Source organism: Festucalex cinctus, chromosome 3 (assembly GCF_051991245.1).
Source record: "Festucalex cinctus isolate MCC-2025b chromosome 3, RoL_Fcin_1.0, whole genome shotgun sequence".
NCBI lineage: Eukaryota > Metazoa > Chordata > Actinopteri > Syngnathiformes > Syngnathidae > Festucalex > Festucalex cinctus.
Window position 1 is genome coordinate 24,297,026 of NC_135413.1, and position 18,670 is coordinate 24,315,695.

Genomic DNA, 18,670 nt, shown 5'->3' on the forward strand with positions numbered 1-18,670 from the left:
AAAAATAGCGCCCAAATGCCATTCGGAAGAGATTTGGTGGCATTAATACTAAGATTTAAGCAAAAAAAAGCATAAGCTTATCCATGTTGTTATCATATGAAATGTTAAAAAAAAAAAAAAAAAAAAAAAAAAAAAACTTCCGCTAAAATATGTGTGCCACAATTGGACAGGCACAAGAATTGCTAGCATGCAAAGTTAAATAAAAGTCTATGGAACCAAGCTTATCAGTTGGTCATCTAATATATATATATATATATATATATATATATATATATATATATATATATATATATATATATATATATATATATATATATATATATATATATATAACTGTTTTCTCGTTAGACCTTTGTTTCAATGTGCTGCAGTGTCTCTGTTAAAAAAAATAATAATAAAAAAAATAAAGTGTGACCACGCGTAGCATTGAGCAGCAAGTGGTAGTTCCAGGAGGAACGCAGCTTAACAGATGTGTGGACGTTGAAGTCACTATCCTGATGTTTGAGTGAGATTCGAAGGAGAGTCCCTGTCCGCCGTGTGCGAGGGCTCAGTTTTGGGCCGCCGGTCTCTCGCCGTCGCTGCCTCTTCCTTTTCCTCGGGATTTTTAATCTTGTGAACGATGATCCGGTGTCTGTTGAGGGACAGCGGCGATGTGAAGCACAGGCCGCAGTAAAGGCACTGGGGAGTATTTTCGGCGCTTTTATGAAGAACTATGTGATCCTGGAACTGGACGTTGTTGTCCGTGATGAATCTGCACTTGGAGCACTGGTAACGTGTTTTCGGCCGTTTCGCCGGAAGAACCTCCAGGGAATTTGCCACGTCCTGACCTTCGTCCATGCCTGCGGTTGGCGGTTCAGAAACCTGAGATGGAAAGATGTCTTAATCGTGATATTCATGCACACAGTTATTGCATAAAAATATTGTTACCTTGCCCAGAACGTTTTTGCATTCCTGGATGGAGGTTTTCTGCATTTGGCTAAGGTCAGGATTTTTGATTCCATGCATTAGACTGATGTGGTTCTTCATCATAACGCTGCTGGTAAATGTCGTCTTTCTGTCTGTGCAATACCTTAAGACATTTTATTAAGATGGTTAACTTTAATACGATCAAATACAGTGGAACATCCTGTCACTTCTTAAGTCATATACGTTTAGAGGAAAATAGTCCTAAAATGGTCCCACTGTACACTAAATAAATCTTTAAACTTATCTTACCAACAAGTGTACATTTTCTTCTTGCCATCGTGGTGAGCGCGAATGTGTCTTCTTAGGCTTGTCGTGGAGTTGAACGACTGCTCGCACTGTCGGCAGGGGTAGCGCTTTAACGACTGAGGACAGGAAACTTGGAGTGAATATTTAAATATCACTCATGAACACTATATGGCAGTACTACTGAGGGTTGTGATTATACATGATTTTATTGCTTGTGCACAACCACATGCAGTATCTGTTTAAGTTATTAACCAGTCCTAATAAATATTACGTGTTTGAGCAGGAAGATTAGATCATGATTTTATAGTCGTCTAACCGGGAAATGCTGACTATTTACTTTAACACGTCATTAAAACAAAACAGCTGTTGAAGCTTTTTATAACCATACTGTACAAGCAAGGTCACGAACATGTATCCCCCAAAAGACATTTTTTATAGATTAGCATGATTGCAAAATCATGCAGTGTTCTCCCACAAAATTGCAAATTTTTAAAGACAGTATTTGTTATTATTATTATTTATTACAGATTCTGCTACATGGCAGGCAGCAAGAGACTCAGCGTAATTAGGGCATGGAGAAGAGGCAGAGAAGGTCCCCAGCAAGGTTATTTTAGTTTAGTAAAACTAACAAAAAAAAACAAAAAAACAAATTAAAATTAAAAAAAAAATTCTTTTTCGAAATACAATAAAAATGATAATGCTTTTTAAAAAAACAAAAACTGAAACTACATTTTATGTTTACAAAACTAAAACTAACCATAATTATAGGAAAAAAAATGTCCTTTGTTTTAATTTTTGGTAATTAATTTAATGCATGAGCCTTTGGGGATGATTTTAAATGTGATTTTTAGTCGATTTATTTTTATATAAACCGGAATAATGACGTTTTAAAGTGTCACATAGAAGTGACGTCATCTAGCAGAAGCCAATAGAAAAGCACCTTCAGATGACGTCGCTCCCATGGTGCTTTTTAAAATATTGCGCACAAGTAATACACATATAAAAAATAAAAAGTAAAACTAATACTGATACTAATTAAAACTAAGCAATTATTAAAGAACTACAATTTATAAAAACTAAAAGAACCACCCTGAAAACTAATTAAACTAACCAAATAAAAAAATAAAAAAACTCAAAACGAAATAAAAACTAACTAAAATGAAAAATTCCAAAACTATAATAACCCTGGTCCCCAGTAATAGTTTACATTTTCCCCACAGAGTATATACAATATATGCCTGTGAGTATTGTGTGTTACTGCTCCATCTGAAAAATATAGTGGTCTGAAGCTTTATAGCTACCATAACACCCATGCTAATTTCAATTAGCTTGCTATGGCATTCCACATTATTTGTTAGCATTAAGCTAAAATGTATAAAGTTAAGCAAAACTGACGAAGTGGATACAATTTTCTCATGTGAATGTCAGTTAAAAAAAAACACATGCCGTGTATCCAAAAAGTGAATGAATGCAAATCATTCCTCACCTTCCCATGCTTGGACTTCAAGTGGGAAATGTAAAGATCTCGCTCAGGGAAACACTGAAGACACTCGCCACACGTCCATCCAGACGACTTCACCCGAGGACTGACGTCTTTCTCTGGCTTTTTTCGGGGAGCTTCTTTGCCTATCACTGGGGTGTGGATGGGACTGGGCTCCTGGTGAAAACCACTATTGTTTGTTGGTTTACTGTTCATCTCCATGTCTGGTCTCGTCTCTCCTCCATGTACACTCTACAGAAACAGAAAATACAAACACAGCATTTTACTTAAACTGCAGAAATCATCAGCATTTTAATGTTGTTTCATCATTTTTTTCCCCGAAGGATTCAAATGTCAGCTAACCCCCGCATGACATTCCAAAAACATTCCTCCCAGCCAGGCATATTTTACACTCACAAAGACACAAGCAGTGACTTTGTTGAAACAATCAAGGTTTACCTTGAAATGTTGCATCAACAGCTGCTTTTGAGAAAAGACCGAGTTGCATTCCGGACACTTAAACACGCAGGAGAGACGCTTGTTGGCGTCCTGATGAAAATGCTGGAAAAGTAACCACTTCTTCTGGAAAATGTCACCGCATGAGCACTTGAAGCTGAACCTGTGAAACAGACATACTCATCAAACTTGAAGAATTGGAAAAGGACACAATAGAGCTTATAATGATGTGGTCACAAGGGTGCAACTTACTGAGGAGGTATTTTGATAGCACTATGTTTATTCTTTAAATGCGCTTCATAGTTGTCTGAGGTTTTGAAGGCCACGGGGCAGGCGGAGCACTTGTAGAGAACCTCGCAGTGTTTCTCCTCAATGTGTGACTTTTGTCCTAGAAGGGTCTTGAAAACCACTTCACAGTGAAGACACCTGCAGGGAGAGAAAGTTGTCAGGGTGAAACTGGGGTCAGGGTGGAGCCATCCGTGAACAGGTTAACAAAAAGCAGCCAATTTTGGCCCAAAACTCATCTAATGCAGGTCTCGTGTCCGGCAAGGCACAAACACTCGTCCCGCTTCTCACGCTAACTTACTTGTACCAGGCTTTGCGTGCGTAGTGGAGACAGTTTTCCCTGACATGCTTCTGAATGTCAGCAGAGAGGCCCAGGGCGCCGCACTCGGGGCAGCAATAAGGGGGTTTGAGTGCGTGGATGCGCTGGTGGGCTTTCAAGCTGCACTTGTTGGGGAGCAACATGGAGCAAAGCCTGCAAACCTGTTGGAAGACATGGGAGAGGGAGAAAGTAGGATATGAAAATTCAGTAAAAAACAAACAAACAAAAAAACATTTAATTTTAAACTAGGCTAATGTAAACAGGCTGTAGTAAGAAATAAATACATTGGAGCATAAATGAGTGGAGTCTCTTCAATGAATACAAATACACAGGGTCCTTGCTTTTACATGTCCGGACATGTCCTCAGCCACAGGAAGTATTACGTCATAGGAAGTCCAAATATGGGTGTAGGAGGTGGGGTCAAACAGGACATGTCCTCAGCCACCGGAAGTATTATGTCATAGGAAGTCCAAATATGGGTGTAGTGGGGCGGGTCAAACAGGACATGTCCTCAGCCACCGGAAGTATTATGTCATAGGCAGTCCAAATATGGGTGTAGAGGGCGGGGTCAAAAAGGACATGTCCTCAGCCACCAGAAGTATTACGTCATAGGAAGTCCAAATTTGGGTGTAGGGGGCGGGACTTAGACCGGAAGTGACGTCACACCCGTCAAAATTATTTCATGAAAAGTGCATTTTTGGGGGCTCCAGGTGGAGGAGTGGAACCATCACTTGCCGGTTGGCGTGGGTTCACTTCTCCGCCTGGGTGGCCATGTGTGGCTTACATGATGTAAGCTTGTGTGTGTGAGCGAGTGAGTGACTGAGTGAGTGAGTGATTAAAATAAATAAAAATAAAAAATAAATAAAATAAATAAAAGTGCATTTCATTACTCTCTAACGGTACTAACATGTTTTGTTTATAAGATTTGCTTAAAACTGATACATGGGATTCATTTGCCTTTAATGTTAAACATTTCTTGACAATGATATGTTATATGCGAGCTCACTAGTCTGAACATGACATTCTGGTTAATATTACATTTGTGGAATATGAGTTACGCAGCAAAATCCTCCCGTTTTTAACCATCTCAGGGGGTGGCCATTTTGCCACTTGCTGTCGACTGAAGACGGCATCACAGTTGCTCAGGTCTCAGACACTGATCAATCACAGCTCACCTGTTTTCTGACGCTCAGCTGTGATTGGTTGTTACCTGAGACTTGAGCATCTGTGATGTCATTTTCACTTGACAGCAAGTGGCAAAATGGCCGCCATCTGATATTGATAAAAACTGTTGGATTTTGCTGCTGAACTCATATTCCACTAATGCAATATTAACAAGAATACTGTATTTAGACTAGTGGGGCTACATAGCACGTGTTATTGTCAAGAAATTTTGGAAGGGGTTGACTTCCTCTTTAAAACTTCATATTGCATAAAGAGTCTACCCACCAATCCTTGCTTATCCTCCGACATAGACTGATAATGGCCAGCGAGTGCTCGGTTGTCCGACATCTGCTTGTTGCACTCCAAGCACCACAATTTGTGGTGGGTGACGTTGTCCGGATAGAGGGCCATGACGGGCTGACTTTTAAGCGAGCGTGACGATGTGGCACGAGAGTCCGTTTTGGGCGGCTCCGTACTGAGAGGTACGAACATGTGTGCCTCGGCGATGGGTTTCATGTGGAGCTGTGTGCACTGCATCACCGCGCCGTTTTTCTTGTGCTCCCTGGCGTGCGCCAGCAAGGCGCACTTGTTGAAGAACACCATGGTCTTGGCGCAGTGCGTGCATCCCACCTCGATGTGGACGCTCCTCCGGCTGTAATGGAATGCGAGGCTACGCTCGACCCCGAACGAGTCGCCGCACTCGAGGCAGCGGTAGCCTCGTGCCGGCAGGCGGATGTCGCTTTCGGGTGGGGGGTTCAGGTCGGGCACGTACGTCGGCACGGGATTGGTCTTGTTCAGCAGACGATTAAGGGTGCCCGCCGCTGTGTTCGGGACGGACGTTCGTGGCCAAGTTTTGACCTGATGCACCAATGGGACGGTGCTGCACACAGTTGAGGAGAGTGCGTGCTGGCTGGATTGATGCGAGGCGGAGCGGGCGGTCACAGAGGCGGCGACGCTGTGAGGGACTAGGTTCAGACTGGCAAGGTGTGCTGCTTTGGGGAGGAAGCTAGCGCTTCCTGCATGTCCTTTCGGAGAAGATATTTTCTTTTGCGTATGTGCCCGAGGTGCAGCTGATCTTCTGACAGGTAAGTTCTGGAATACTGTCTTAGAGTTTTCCTCCGATTTGCTGTTCAAGACTTTGGGGGAATACGATCCATCCTCACTCAACAAACTCTGCGATGGCGACGACTCGTAAGCTGAATGGGCGTCGTCCGTTTCGGAATCGGGCAGCACACTGGTCACGGTGCGCTTTACCTGCCCACTGGTGGTTTTGATGGTCTTTATTCGGACCTTGGGTATGACCGGGGGAGATCCACCAGGCCTGCCACTGCTGTCGCTGCAGATGCTCACGGGGCTGTCTGGCGGCTTCATGAGGCGCTTAACCGCTTCGAGTGGGCTCATGGGACTACGGGGGGATATGGGCACCTTGGGGCTGTATTTCATGCAGTCGCTGTGCATTGTTGGAGACTCTCTGGGACTCTTTGTTTGTTCACTGGGGTCCTTTCTAGTATTGAGAGCTACCAGAGCCTCAAGGCAAGATGGCACTTTAGAAGTGTATGGCTTTATTTGAGAAAATGAGTCAGGGCAATCCACGCAGGTTCCCAAATTGCAGATAGTCTCACTTAAGGTCTTGTTACTGGTCAGATTAGGAAGGCCACTGTGCACTCTTGTCATTTGATTACTGACAGTGTTGTCAGACAGCTCCTCAGTTCTTCTCCCAGGCGACTCGTTGTCCTTCTGGAGCTCATCGAAAATGCATAGCTCCATCTTTTGTGGATTGTCTGCTGTTGAGGGTTCCAGCAAATCGGATTCTTCCGGGAAACACGATCTCTCTTGCTTGGGATGCGCATTTTCTCTCCTGTCATCACGCTCAGGACTGGAAATGGGACTGGAGTGAGAGTGTGCCGGGGAATAAAGTGGCGTTGCATCAGGTTTGTGTTGAATTGGTGCCTTTCCAAGAAACTCACTTGAAAATTCCCCATTCAGAGCAGAGACAAATGATTTACTGAAAACATTGGTTGCTGCCTCACCAGATCCCTGTCCATTAAATCCATTTTGCAAAGCTGGTCCCGAGTGGAGCCCATTTCCAAAACCTTCCAACGGCTCCTGGTGATGTGTGTTTTTCACAATCACACTCACAGCAGGAACATCCGCTGTAGGGACTGCTGGATTACTCCGTAAACTGTCGCTGGCAGGTACTCCTGGGTGTTTTAGATGTGCTTCATCATTCCCATCCTGGATGGGCTCTTTGGCATCCAACCCAGTGGCATCTGGGATGTCAAATGCAGCCAGAAGATCATCAAAATCCGGGGTTTTCATGTCACCCATGTCTGCACGACTCGCAAACCTGCATAGACAAATAATGAATGCAATGAATCCAGCACACTAACTAAAGTTGCACACAGCAGGTGAAAGTTTGACTAATATTAATATAGAGATTTCTTTTTAACTCGAGCGACATTAGCTTTGCTATCTTGCTAACAAGCTACATTGAAGGACTACTAAAATTATATATACATTGTAGTCACAAACAAAAATTGACATTTCATACATCCAATACTTTCAAATCGTTGTTTAATATTACACTGCACGAATGTCCGTATGAAACACATACAATGTTTTGACGTTAGCAGTTAGTCGATAAGCTAACTTAGCCGCGTCGCTACACTAGGGATGCGAGTAAGCACGTTAGCACGAGGCTAGCCGCGTAAAACACAACGAGCAAACGATGAGACAGCTTACCATTTGACCCGGGTATACTAAACAGTACTTTACACTACTTGGACATCCTGATGGAGTCTTGCATTTAGACCACGTTAGCCAACGTGTACTAGGTTGTAGCAAAGCTAAGTGGCTAGCCTAGCTAACGACAACTTGGGCTTCTTCCCCCCCCCCCCTCGAGGAGGTTGTATTTTCCCCGAGGTAGGTCTTGCAGGCTAAGGCTAGAGGCGGCGCCATCACTCTTATCCATGAAAGTGTTTCCTTTATATTATATACAAACTACTCATGTTTTCATGTGGCACACGGAGCTAGGTGTGGCACACGGAGCTAGGTGTGAATTGTCCATTTTAAAATTGGGATAATTTTCGTCAGGTATTTTCTTCTCCACGTACCACCATGACTGGCATTAAAATAGAGTTGCAGTAGGTCCTAAGAATTCAACAAAAAAAAGTTGCATTTCATCCATCCATCCATCCATCCATCCATTTTCCTGACCGCTTATTCCTCAAAAGGGTCTCGGGGGGCGCTGGAGCCTATCTCAGCCGGCTTTGGGCAGGAGGCGGTGTACACCCTGGACTGGTTGCCAGCCAATCGCAGAGTTGCATTTCAATAATTTAAAATATTAGAGAAAGGTTCATTTCAATTTAAAACACGAAACATGTTTATTAAGCAGTTCTCGTGCTAGTTCCTTCCTATATGCACACATGTGTATAAACAGTTGTTTATTTATTGATAGTTATCTATACCTGTAAATCGTTGCATAGCAATATCATTTTATAGCGATAACCTAAAACCTACCAGGTTTTGAACCATAATACCCTCACAGTGATGCATCTTCACCAATCCTTCTGGACCATGGACGAGCACCGCTTTACAAGAGGCTACATGTCGTTTTGGGTGGGACACTTGCAGGAAGGAGATGAGCAAAGTTCAGCCATTAAAAGCAATCATGGATCATCCCTGTTTTAGATATCAGTCCAGATTCCACTGTATTACATCTAATGGAGGTGATTGCTGTGGATGATATCTGATTATATAGTTTAATGTTTTTATTATGTTATAAACACTTGGAAGACTTTCAAATCAGAAAATATATTCTCAAGTTATAGTCAAACCCCACGATCCTTGTGAGGAGCAAGCGGTTCGGAAAATGGATGGATGGATCTTATAATGCAGGTGAAAATGATTTGTTTTAGAAATCAAGAAAAGTAAATAAATAAATAAACAAACATGGGATAGACAAAATGTGTCAACAACAAAATATTTTTTGCTAAACCCCCCACCCCCGTACCCTCTAGTCTTTCAACCCTTAGTATAAAACTTATATGGCTTGTCTTATATTCCTGCGTTTCTTCTTTATAATCATCCTTAAATTAATATTTTTGAAGAACGCAACATGCAGTGGGGCACACTGAGCCATTGACATTGCTGACATTCCAAAAAAACAAACAAGTCAAGAGCGTTTAATGATGTTTATGGTTCTCTTTGTGTTATACACTATAATGTTACTGTATTGTTAAAATGCAAGATTCACTGGTATACAATTTTGACATTTTCACATGTGACACAATTCTTGCCCGAAGATCTTTTACTGTGTGTTTATATCCAGACAGGAGGAAAGTATTATAATATGAGGTCCAATAAAGCTTTTTATGACTTCATCCACGCCTCTGCCATGTCCTTCCAGGGCTAATGGGAGCAGTACGTAATGTGTCTCTCCGTTAATGATAAGATGTTTTGTGGTGGCCAGGCTATATTTCTCTGTAGTGTATTGGGCAGCGCAGCATTTGGCAACTGAGTTGAGGAGCGCACACAATGAGTAAGCTATTAGCTCTGCTTTTCCTTCCACCTGTTGTGTTCTTGTCTCGAGTTGATTCCACTTGGGTTTGAAAGTAAAGAAAAAAAGCCGTGTTTTTTTTTAGGAGGGTTTATTTAATTGCAAAATCTTGTTTCTTGCTTGTCAATCAGGCGTTTCTGGTTGTTAAAGCTTGCACAAAAGGGAAGGTTGTTTGTGTTTTGCAGATAAGAAAAATAGTTTTAACCTCAAGAATGGAAGCCTTCCCAGTGTAACCAAGGGAAGTGGAGTGTGGAACCATGCATTTGAAATGGAGGTATGTGATGCTGTTCATTTTTGGAGGAGAGACAACATGTTTTATTGTTAGTTAACAAAATGTTCTTAGGAGGACAACACAGTTGATACTAACAACACCGACGAGCAACCAGAGCGCTCTAGAAGGGGACTGGGATCGTATGTAAGGTATGTCTGATTAATTCTGGTGCACCACATTGTGCTCTCCTTCTTTATATGTTCCATAAGCATACTTGTCAACATATTTGAATGCATTCAAATGCACTAATCACAGGGGAAAATGTAGTGATGAACAAAGAGCAGCATCAATCCCTTTAAAACCTGTTAAGGTTCTAATGCAGTTTAGCTTCATCCATAAATTTCACCCCTAAACTGAATACTTTTTGTGAGGAGTATATGTGTGACTAAGGAAATGATCAATGAATGCGAAATGGAGTCCTAATCATATTTCTTGTGTTCTTTAGCCAAATAGCCAAGCCGATTAACCTCGCTGAGGAATACGTGAAAGCACACTCCAAAACCTTCAAGTACGCATTCTTGGGCATACTCGGAGCAGGTACTGTTCACAACATTGGTTCTTAATTTTTTTTACAAGTACCATCATAGAGAGATCAACAAAAACAGTATTCAACTGTTCATCATACTGAAGTGAAGGAGAATGTAAGTTTTAATTTGCAAGTATTTATTTATTTATTTATTTGTTTAGTGTTTGGATTAAGTTCAGTAAAGTCAACCCAAAAATATTCTTTATTATAATATGTTCGATGTACCTTCTCGAGTGCATTTGTTTTCCATCTCAGGGGGTGGACATCATGGTTGCTCAGGGCTCAGTTGATGACCAATCACAGCTCACCTGTTTTCTGAGTTTGGTCATGTGACGTTCAAGCTGAGCCATTATTGGTCATTACCCGAGCAACTTTGATGTCATTTTCACACAACAGCAAGTGGCAAGTTTTTTTTTTTTTTGTTTTGTTTTTTTTTAATCAAAGAAACATTTTTGTTTTGCTGCTAAAAAAAAATAAAATGGCCGCCCCCTCCCTATGAAAGATAAAAATAGGTGGCGTTTGCTGCTTCCGCAACATTAATCAGAATGGCTTTTTAGACTAGTGGGGACGCATTGAAGATAATATTGTAAAGATAAATTGTATGGGGTTGACTTCTGCTTTAAGAAGTCCATTCCACATGTTCACATATCGTTGATCATTGCTTGTGCCCTGCGATTGGCTGGCAACCAGTCCAGGATGTACCCCGCCTCCTCCCCAGAGCCAGCTGAGATAGGCTCCAGCACCCTCCGCGACCGTTGTGAGGAATAAACGGTCAAGAAAATTGATGGATGGATGGATGGATGGATGGATGGATGGATGGATGGATGGATGGATGATCATTGCTTGTTTTATGAAACATGAAAAGTTGAAGTGACAAAGCCACCAATTTGTTTGCATTTCTGTAATCTGATTAATGATTTACTGGATTTATGTTTACGCCACAAACGTAGTGGATGCTTCAAACTGAAATTCAGTGTTTAGTGAGTTAACAACTAATTTAATTATATTAATAAACTGTCTTTCAAATGAATTCATGAAACGTGTAGATATAATAAATCTTATATCGTTAATTTATTGCTTGTGTTTGTTAAAAAAAAAAAAAACATTTGAAGAGGACCTTGAAAAAAGGGTTACATAATCGCATTTTTTTTTTTTTTGGAGGGGGGACCCACAATTAGATTTTCTTTTAATCGTTCACCTCTAATAGTTACTATTTTATTTGTCTTTAATTCAGTGACTCTTTTGCATACACTTTGTGAATCAGTGACCTAACGTGTCAGATTTCTCATCAATTACTCATTTGAAACTCTCATGTTTTATTTTTCTCTCTCTCTCTCTGTAGGTTATTTAGCATACTTCATTGCGGCCTGTGTTTTGGATTTCCAGCGGGCCACCGCCCTGGTGGTCCTCACCTGTTTGGTTGTTGTGTCCAAGTCATATGATCTGGTGAAGAAGTACCAGGGAGAGAGGATTAGTCAATGTTTTAGCCCTTTAGTGCGATGTTTCAAATCCAACTTAAGATGGCTCAAATGGTGAGCGGATGTTCTGATGGCTGGGCTGCCCTTACAATGGAGTCCAAATGACGAAGCAAGCGTGTGTCATTTCAGGGTTTTCATCTTCATTGTTGTGGTCCTGCTGGCACTGTGGCTCGCGCTCGACACTGCAAAACGTCAAGAGCAGCTTATTTCCTTCGGAGGTGTGTGCATGTTCGTCCTGCTCACATTTCTCTGCTCAGCCAAAAGGACAGCGGTGAGTTTTTTTTTTTTTTTTTTTTGTATTTATGGATAATTACCGTGGCAACCGTTTGGAAACGTGCCTTATCTCGACACTTATCTCTCGTGTTTTGCTGAGACTTTGGATATCGCTCGGCCATGCGAATGGATCATCCAGAAGGTTTTGCAGAGTTGCTTCCCCTGGAATAACACAACGTTTTATGGCGGCTTCTTGTCAGATAGCGCAACAGCACCTGTGTGATATTAAGTGTGATGTTGTCTGTTCACTTTTAGGTGTCTTGGCGGCCTGTGTTTTGGGGCCTCGGCTTGCAGTTCTGCATCGGACTTTTTGTCATCAGAACCGAACCTGGGCTCATAGCTTTCCAATGGCTCGGACGACAAGTGCAGGTGGCGTCGCGTTTTACAAGCGTTCATTTAATCGATTCTCGGTGGTACGCTGCCTCCATCTAGTGGTATGCTAAAGAATCACTGCCTCAGAACAGTTCAGTTGTATTTCACGCTCAAGTGCTATACATTTGCATTTAATCTTGAATAACTCTTTGTTTTGAATGAAACAATAACATTACATTTAAATGCATTTTCCTTTGCAAAATGTTTTGTTTTTATTGGGCATTATCAATGGCATATCTCAAGCCACCACTGTACGATTAAAATAAAGTAAAAATAGTCTACTTTTAAGGATACCGGACGCGACGGACAGATATGCCTATATACTGTATATGTGTCTTGTTACTTTTGAAAATAACATTTTAAAAATAGCATTCCTGCCTGATGGGTTAAACTGCCTGTCAGTACAGGCCTTATCTTATACTCTGTAACAATCTCGTTTAATCATCTGGATCACGTGCTGGCTGCTTTATCATGCTGTTCAAGCTCATGCTTAGGTCACGCGAGCGTTCTCATGCAGATGACTGTTCTGATAATAATTTATTTTAAGGCTGAGTTCCGCTCACTATCTGTGTTGCTGTAATTATGAGTCCTGACTCATAATTGGAAATGGTAAATTGCGGGGTTTTGACACCACAGGTTATTATCATTATATAATCATATATTTCTTGTATATTTCAGATTTTCCTGGACTACACCAAAGCAGGATCGTCATTTGTTTTTGGAGATTTGATCCACGACATATTTGCCTTCCAAGTCAGTGGCCGTGCAGATGATGTGCAATTTGATGGCCTGTACACATGGATAAGAACGCATGCATCCAGCTGATGAATCTAACATGCGATATTAACGTGTTTACACCGACGTCTTCCTCAGGCTTTGCCAATCGTCGTGTTCTTCAGCAGCGTGATGTCCGTGCTTTATTTTCTGGGCTTAATGCAGTGGATCATCATGAAGGTAAACATGTACCTTATATTATATGTTGGCAAGGGTTACGTATGGAGGAAAAAAACTGCCAAAATAAAAAAATAAAAATAAATAAAAGTGCAAAGAAAAAAGAATATAACAAATACAATTAAAAAATAAATACAAAACAACATAAATAGAAATCAAAACAACATATAAATAAATAAATAAATAAATAAATATTAAAATGAACACAAAAAAAAAAAAAATAAAAAATAAATGGCAAAATAAATGTGGAAATAAATACAAAAATACATTTATAAATAGACTTAAATATTAATAAATAAAAACACTCTGCTCTCATATTTATATATTTCATGCTGCAGACAATGTCATCGTTAAATGTTAAAATTAAGTTAATGTTATTCAAATGAAGGGACGGTCCTACATGTGTCTGAGTTGAACGCTTCGTGTGTGTGAATTCTCAGCTGTTGCTGTGGCAATGGCATTGTCTGATAAACTGACATGTTGATCAACCAGAAATTAAGTAAGTACCCCCTTGGGTCAAGCATTGTTATATACTGATTGATAGTTAATTCTATGTATATATTTATTTTTTTGTGTTTATTGCCACATTAATTTATTGTTTACTTTTGAAACTTTTTTAAAATGTTAATTTTTAACATTTTATTTATTTATTTATATTATTCATTGATTTTATTTCTGTTTATATTTTTGTATCTAATTTTTGAATTATATTTTATATCCATTTTATTTACGCATTTATTTATTTATTTTAGCAGTGTTGGTCCTCCATAGTTAAGAGCAAATCGCTTATGCTTGAGTTCTAACCATGTTTTTTTTTCTTTTCTTTTTTTGCCCATGCAGATCTCATGGATTATGCAGGTAACAATGGGAACCTATCCCGCGGAAACCTTGAGTGTAGCAGGCAATATATTCATTGGCCAGGTAATCTTGACTTGAAGAACTGTTCTGTAAATTTACAGCATTAAAAGTGTTGTTTTTATTCCAGTCATTCACCTAGCTTGTTCGTTCCTTTTTTTCTTGTGTGTGTGTGAATCAGGCAGAGGCGCCGCTGCTGATTCGGCCCTATATAAAGAGCATGACCAAATCTGAGATCCATGCTGTTATGACTGGAGGATTTGCCACAATTGCAGGCAGCGTGATGGGAGCATTCATCTCATTTGGGGTAAAAAAAGAAGAAGACATTTTTAAAATACAAATTGAAAAGGTGAAAAACTGTAGCATTAGATCTCCACATTTATTCTTCAATTTTTGCGCGTTTCTGTCATGCAAGGGTTATCATGACTAGGGTCATGCAAGGGTTACTGTCATGACTAGGGTCATGCAAGGGTTATGACTAGGGTCATGCAAGGGTTACTGTCATGACTAGGATCATGCGAGGGTTATGTTTGGGTCATGCAAGGGTTATGCTTACTGTCATGACTAGGGTCATGCAAGTGGGTTATGTTTGGGTCATGACCGTGAGGTCAAGGGTCTGTTTTGAACTGATGTAACCAGCATCTAGTTTCAACTGGTAAGACGCTATGTGATGTCAGAAGCTATGTGATGTCAGGAATCTTGAATCTCTTTATCTGGTCAACAGCCAATCACATAATTCCATGTGAGTCCTGTTACCCACATGTCTAGCCACAACCAATCAGATCGATTCGCTGTCTATATAAGCCTGTCTGAGAGGTGTGGTTTTTTGTCGGATTATTACCTCTGTTCCTCTGTGCAACTCTTGTTGTTTCTTGTCTAGTCAAGTTTGTTCCACGCCTCTAGATGTGAGTAAATAGTTAGTCTTATTTGTGTCTGCGTTTTTGGGATCCAACCTCAGATCATAACAGTTTTCAGCATGTATATACTGTGTAATGTATTTACAAGCAAATCTCTGAATCCAATTTTACAGGGTTGTAAAAGGTTCTAAGGGGAGATTAGATTGCAATGGCAACACATATCTACAGCTAACATCCATGGCAACACATCTCTACAGCTAACATCCTCATATCACTGTGCAGCCAAAACAGACGACGAAATGAAGAAGAAGAAAAAAAAACGGCAATAAATGATTACCTATTGAGACCCTTGTGCAAAATCTGTTAAGTGAACTCCTGCCGTTTTTATGTTGCAGATCGATGCGTCCTCCTTGATATCAGCCTCGGTCATGGCTGCTCCCTGTGCACTCGCCTTCTCCAAACTGTCCTTCCCAGAGACAGAAGAGAGCCCCTTAAAGTCAGACGACTCGATCCAAGTGTCTTCTGGGTGTGTATGCATCATGCAGTTAACGTTACTGTATGTATGTTCTTTTGCGCTCGTTAACATTTCTCACTACTCCTTAGAGAGGAGCGGAACATTCTGGAGGCAGCCAGCAGCGGCGCGTCAGCCTCCATCGTTTTGGTTGCAAACATTGTAGCGAACCTCATCGCCTTCCTCGCCATCCTCGCCTTCATTAATGCAGCTTTGAGCTGGTTCGGAGGCATGGTGGGATACCCCGATGTCACCTTTCAGGTATGGGGAAAAACACCAATAAACCAGATTAGATACATCCGCGAATGGGCTTCAATTCAACTTGTGTGTTAAAATCTTCCCTTTGTTCCAGTTATTTTGCTCGTACATTTTCATGCCCCTGGCCTTCATGATGGGAGTGCCGTTCGAGGAGAGTTTTATCGTCGCCGAGCTGATAGGCACCAAGCTTTTCCTCAATGAATTTGTGGCCTATGAGAGATTAGCCGCACTGAAGAGCAACAGACTCAATGGACTGGATGCAGTAATTGGCGGGGAAAGACAATGGATTTCAGTGAGTACTTAAATTTTTATTTATTTTTTGTTACACCCCTAAGTTCAGTGTCTGTTATTTTGATACAAACGTCTTATTCTTTCAGGTCCGATCCGAAATAATCACCACGTACGCTCTTTGTGGCTTTGCCAATTTCAGCTCCATTGGTATCATGATTGGTGCCCTAGGTGAGTAGTATCCCATCCCATCATCCTTTTTTTATTATTATTTTTTAATGATTATGATTATTATCTTGCACCAGCATGCTGTCGTTGTACTGATGTTTGATACAGAGCATTTTCTCTTACCAAAGCCTCGTTCTGCCCATCTAGAAGAGATGATGTCTCGTCAGTGGTGGTGCGAGCCTTGCTCACAGCCACGTGCGTCTCGCTTGTCAATGCTTGCATCGCGGGTAGGTTGCACGTTTTCGGCTTCTTAAAAAATCATCCTCCTGCGCATTGCGCTTACCTTTTTGGCCTCCTCCAAGGGATCTTATATATTCCTCCGCTCGAATGTGTCAAGTTGATCAGTGAATCATCTGTTTTCAACGGCACGGTAGGAGCGAACCTCCAGACCTGCTGCAATGAACTCTTCGGAAGGTAGGCTTCAACTTTCAACCCAAATAAAATAAAATAAAAATTATATATATATATATATATATATATATATATATATATATATATATATATATATATATATATATATATAAAACCTGCCACAGTTTGGCTTTAGCTCCTGGTGCTAGCTAGTTTTATTTTATTAAAACTTTATTCCCATAATCATGAGGCGTGGAACTTACTTGACTAGACCAGAAACAACGAGAAGGCATCTTGGAACTAGAGGCATGGAACTAGCTTGGGCTGTGGAGAAGAACAGATGAGCAGGTGGCCAGATGGACAGATGAATAACTCGGCACCAACACAATTCTCTGTCAGACTTATATAGACAGCGAATGGATCAGATTGGCTGTGGCCAGACATGTGGGTAACCCTGATAGGTCGCTGAAAACAGGACTAACATGGATTTCTCTGATTGGCTTCTGACCAGATAAAGAGATTAAAGATTCCTGACATCACATAGTTTCTGACCTCACATAGATTCTGACCAGTTGAAACTAGGTGCTGGTTACATGTTGATTGCATCAGTTCAAATCAGACGCTTGACCCAAACATAACCCTTGCCCCAAACAAAACACAGTCATGACCCAAACGAGAACCGTAGGAGCTAGCTAGAGAGCTAGCTAGCTAGCGCCTGAGGCTAAAGCCAAACTGTGGCAGGGTTTTTACTTTCTGGACCTGGATTTGCCACCTCTGAGTGTATATTTGTACCCTATTGTTTTCATATTGTACATGTGTATTTTGTTTGTGTATGTCTGGACATCAAATCTATATTAAAGCAGTTCAATTCGCTATGTTAAGATGTACCCTTAGACAATTAATCATGATAAGGTGGAGACCATGTAGGCCTACTGACTTGTGACTTCTTTTCCAGCGCCGTCAACAACGGGACCATCTCGTTCGAGGGTTCGTGGGGCACGGTTAAAAACGCCACCGCGTATTTGGCCAAATGCTGTCAGTGCTGCGGTGTCTCTCAGGAGGCACTTTGTTTGTAAAGGAAGACTATATATCGGTATCCTTGTATTGTAGTTCGGCTACTCTAGTTGACACATCTGTACAATTGTAAAGACTAAGCTGGGAAAAGATAATATTTTCTTAAGTTTATGTTCTGGTTTTCATATTTATCAAATAGTACAAGTTCTGTTTTTTTTTTTTTTTTTAAAGCTTTCTCTATTGGCACATGTGAAGTACCTACAGTGGATGAAAAAAAAAAGTCTACACACCTAGTTCGAAATAGTAGTTAGTGTAAGCACAAAACCGGCAGACTTCTGCTGGAAAGCCAAAAATATATATATCAGGAAAAGCCTTGTCGGAATTCTGAAATTTATGTGGGATAATTCAGAGGCACGTGGCAGGTGTGTGCTGCCATTTAACATGAGTTTGAATGCGAAGGGTTAATTCTGACCAGGGAATGTGCGCAACCACATGATGTTGTTGTTTACTTTGACTTCCCCTTTTGAAAACATTTATAAAAAACAAAAAAAAACAAAAAAAAAAACAGTTGAGTTGTATGGTTTATCGTTCAAATTAATAGGGAAAAAAGGTTTGAATTGTTTTAGCTTGGTGTCTTATATAACAAAAATCTGTCACTTAAACATTGTAGACTTTTTACATCCACTTTACATCTTTATATAGACAATCATAAATATGCCATAAATAAGGCAATTATTTTGTAGGATAGTGCACTACATATTTTGTTTTTATTAGCCCCCCCCCCAACTGTTTTACATACTGCAGTATGTTTTAAGCTAGATGCACAGTAACTTCCATGTATTATATTGTAAATGAATTAAGAAGTTGAATTTTATTGTGTTGAATGTTAAAAGAAAAATACCTCAGGAAACCTTCAGGCATAAGCTGTTTGATGAATGTAAAGAGCCCCAAATTCAATTCATAATTACTGAATGGATTATTATGCAAATGGTTGTACTGTATAAACAAATAAAGAGCCATGTA

The 18,670-nt window shown here is 40.6% G+C and overlaps 2 protein-coding genes across 2 annotated transcripts; one reads left to right on the top strand and one right to left on the bottom strand.

Moving 5' to 3' along the window:
* Nucleotides 1–344: 344 nt before the first annotated feature.
* On the bottom strand, nt 345–7,803 carry znf592 (zinc finger protein 592). The gene is made up of 9 exons (XM_077516929.1): nt 7,659–7,803; nt 5,202–7,263; nt 3,735–3,913; nt 3,401–3,574; nt 3,152–3,311; nt 2,699–2,944; nt 1,216–1,328; nt 928–1,069; nt 345–861 (listed from the first exon to the last, which is right to left on the bottom strand). The coding sequence occupies exons 2-9, from the start codon at nt 7,242–7,244 to the stop codon at nt 490–492; spliced, it is 3,429 nt and encodes a 1,142-aa protein (XP_077373055.1). The 5' UTR covers nt 7,245–7,263; nt 7,659–7,803; the 3' UTR covers nt 345–489.
* Nucleotides 7,804–9,427: 1,624 nt separating this feature from the next.
* Nucleotides 9,428–18,668, top strand: slc28a1 (solute carrier family 28 member 1). The gene is made up of 18 exons (XM_077516930.1): nt 9,428–9,456; nt 9,660–9,748; nt 9,818–9,894; nt 10,191–10,282; nt 11,614–11,803; nt 11,879–12,020; nt 12,278–12,391; nt 13,073–13,147; nt 13,268–13,348; nt 14,186–14,266; nt 14,382–14,507; nt 15,453–15,583; nt 15,661–15,829; nt 15,921–16,118; nt 16,204–16,285; nt 16,411–16,509; nt 16,585–16,696; nt 17,589–18,668. Exons 1-18 carry the CDS (start codon nt 9,453–9,455, stop codon nt 17,707–17,709), a joined length of 1,983 nt encoding a protein of 660 aa, XP_077373056.1. The 5' UTR covers nt 9,428–9,452; the 3' UTR covers nt 17,710–18,668.
* The last annotated feature ends 2 nt before the right edge of the window (nt 18,669–18,670 follow it).

Bases quoted from the DNA above. Each gene is read 5' to 3' on its own strand.
- znf592 (XM_077516929.1), bottom strand. From the start codon at position 7,244: ATGGGTGACATGAAAACCCCGGATTTTGATGATCTTCTGGCTGCATTT. The intron at 3,575-3,734 runs GTAAGTTAGCGT...CTCTCCCTGCAG, and splicing joins GCACGCAAAGCCTGGTACAA to GTGTCTTCACTGTGAAGTGG. The intron at 1,070-1,215 runs GTAAGATAAGTT...AAATGTCTTAAG, and splicing joins AAGAAAATGTACACTTGTTG to GTATTGCACAGACAGAAAGA.
- slc28a1 (XM_077516930.1), top strand. The intron at 10,283-11,613 runs GTACTGTTCACA...CTCTCTCTGTAG, and splicing joins CTTGGGCATACTCGGAGCAG to GTTATTTAGCATACTTCATT. The intron at 15,830-15,920 runs GTATGGGGAAAA...CCTTTGTTCCAG, and splicing joins ACCCCGATGTCACCTTTCAG to TTATTTTGCTCGTACATTTT.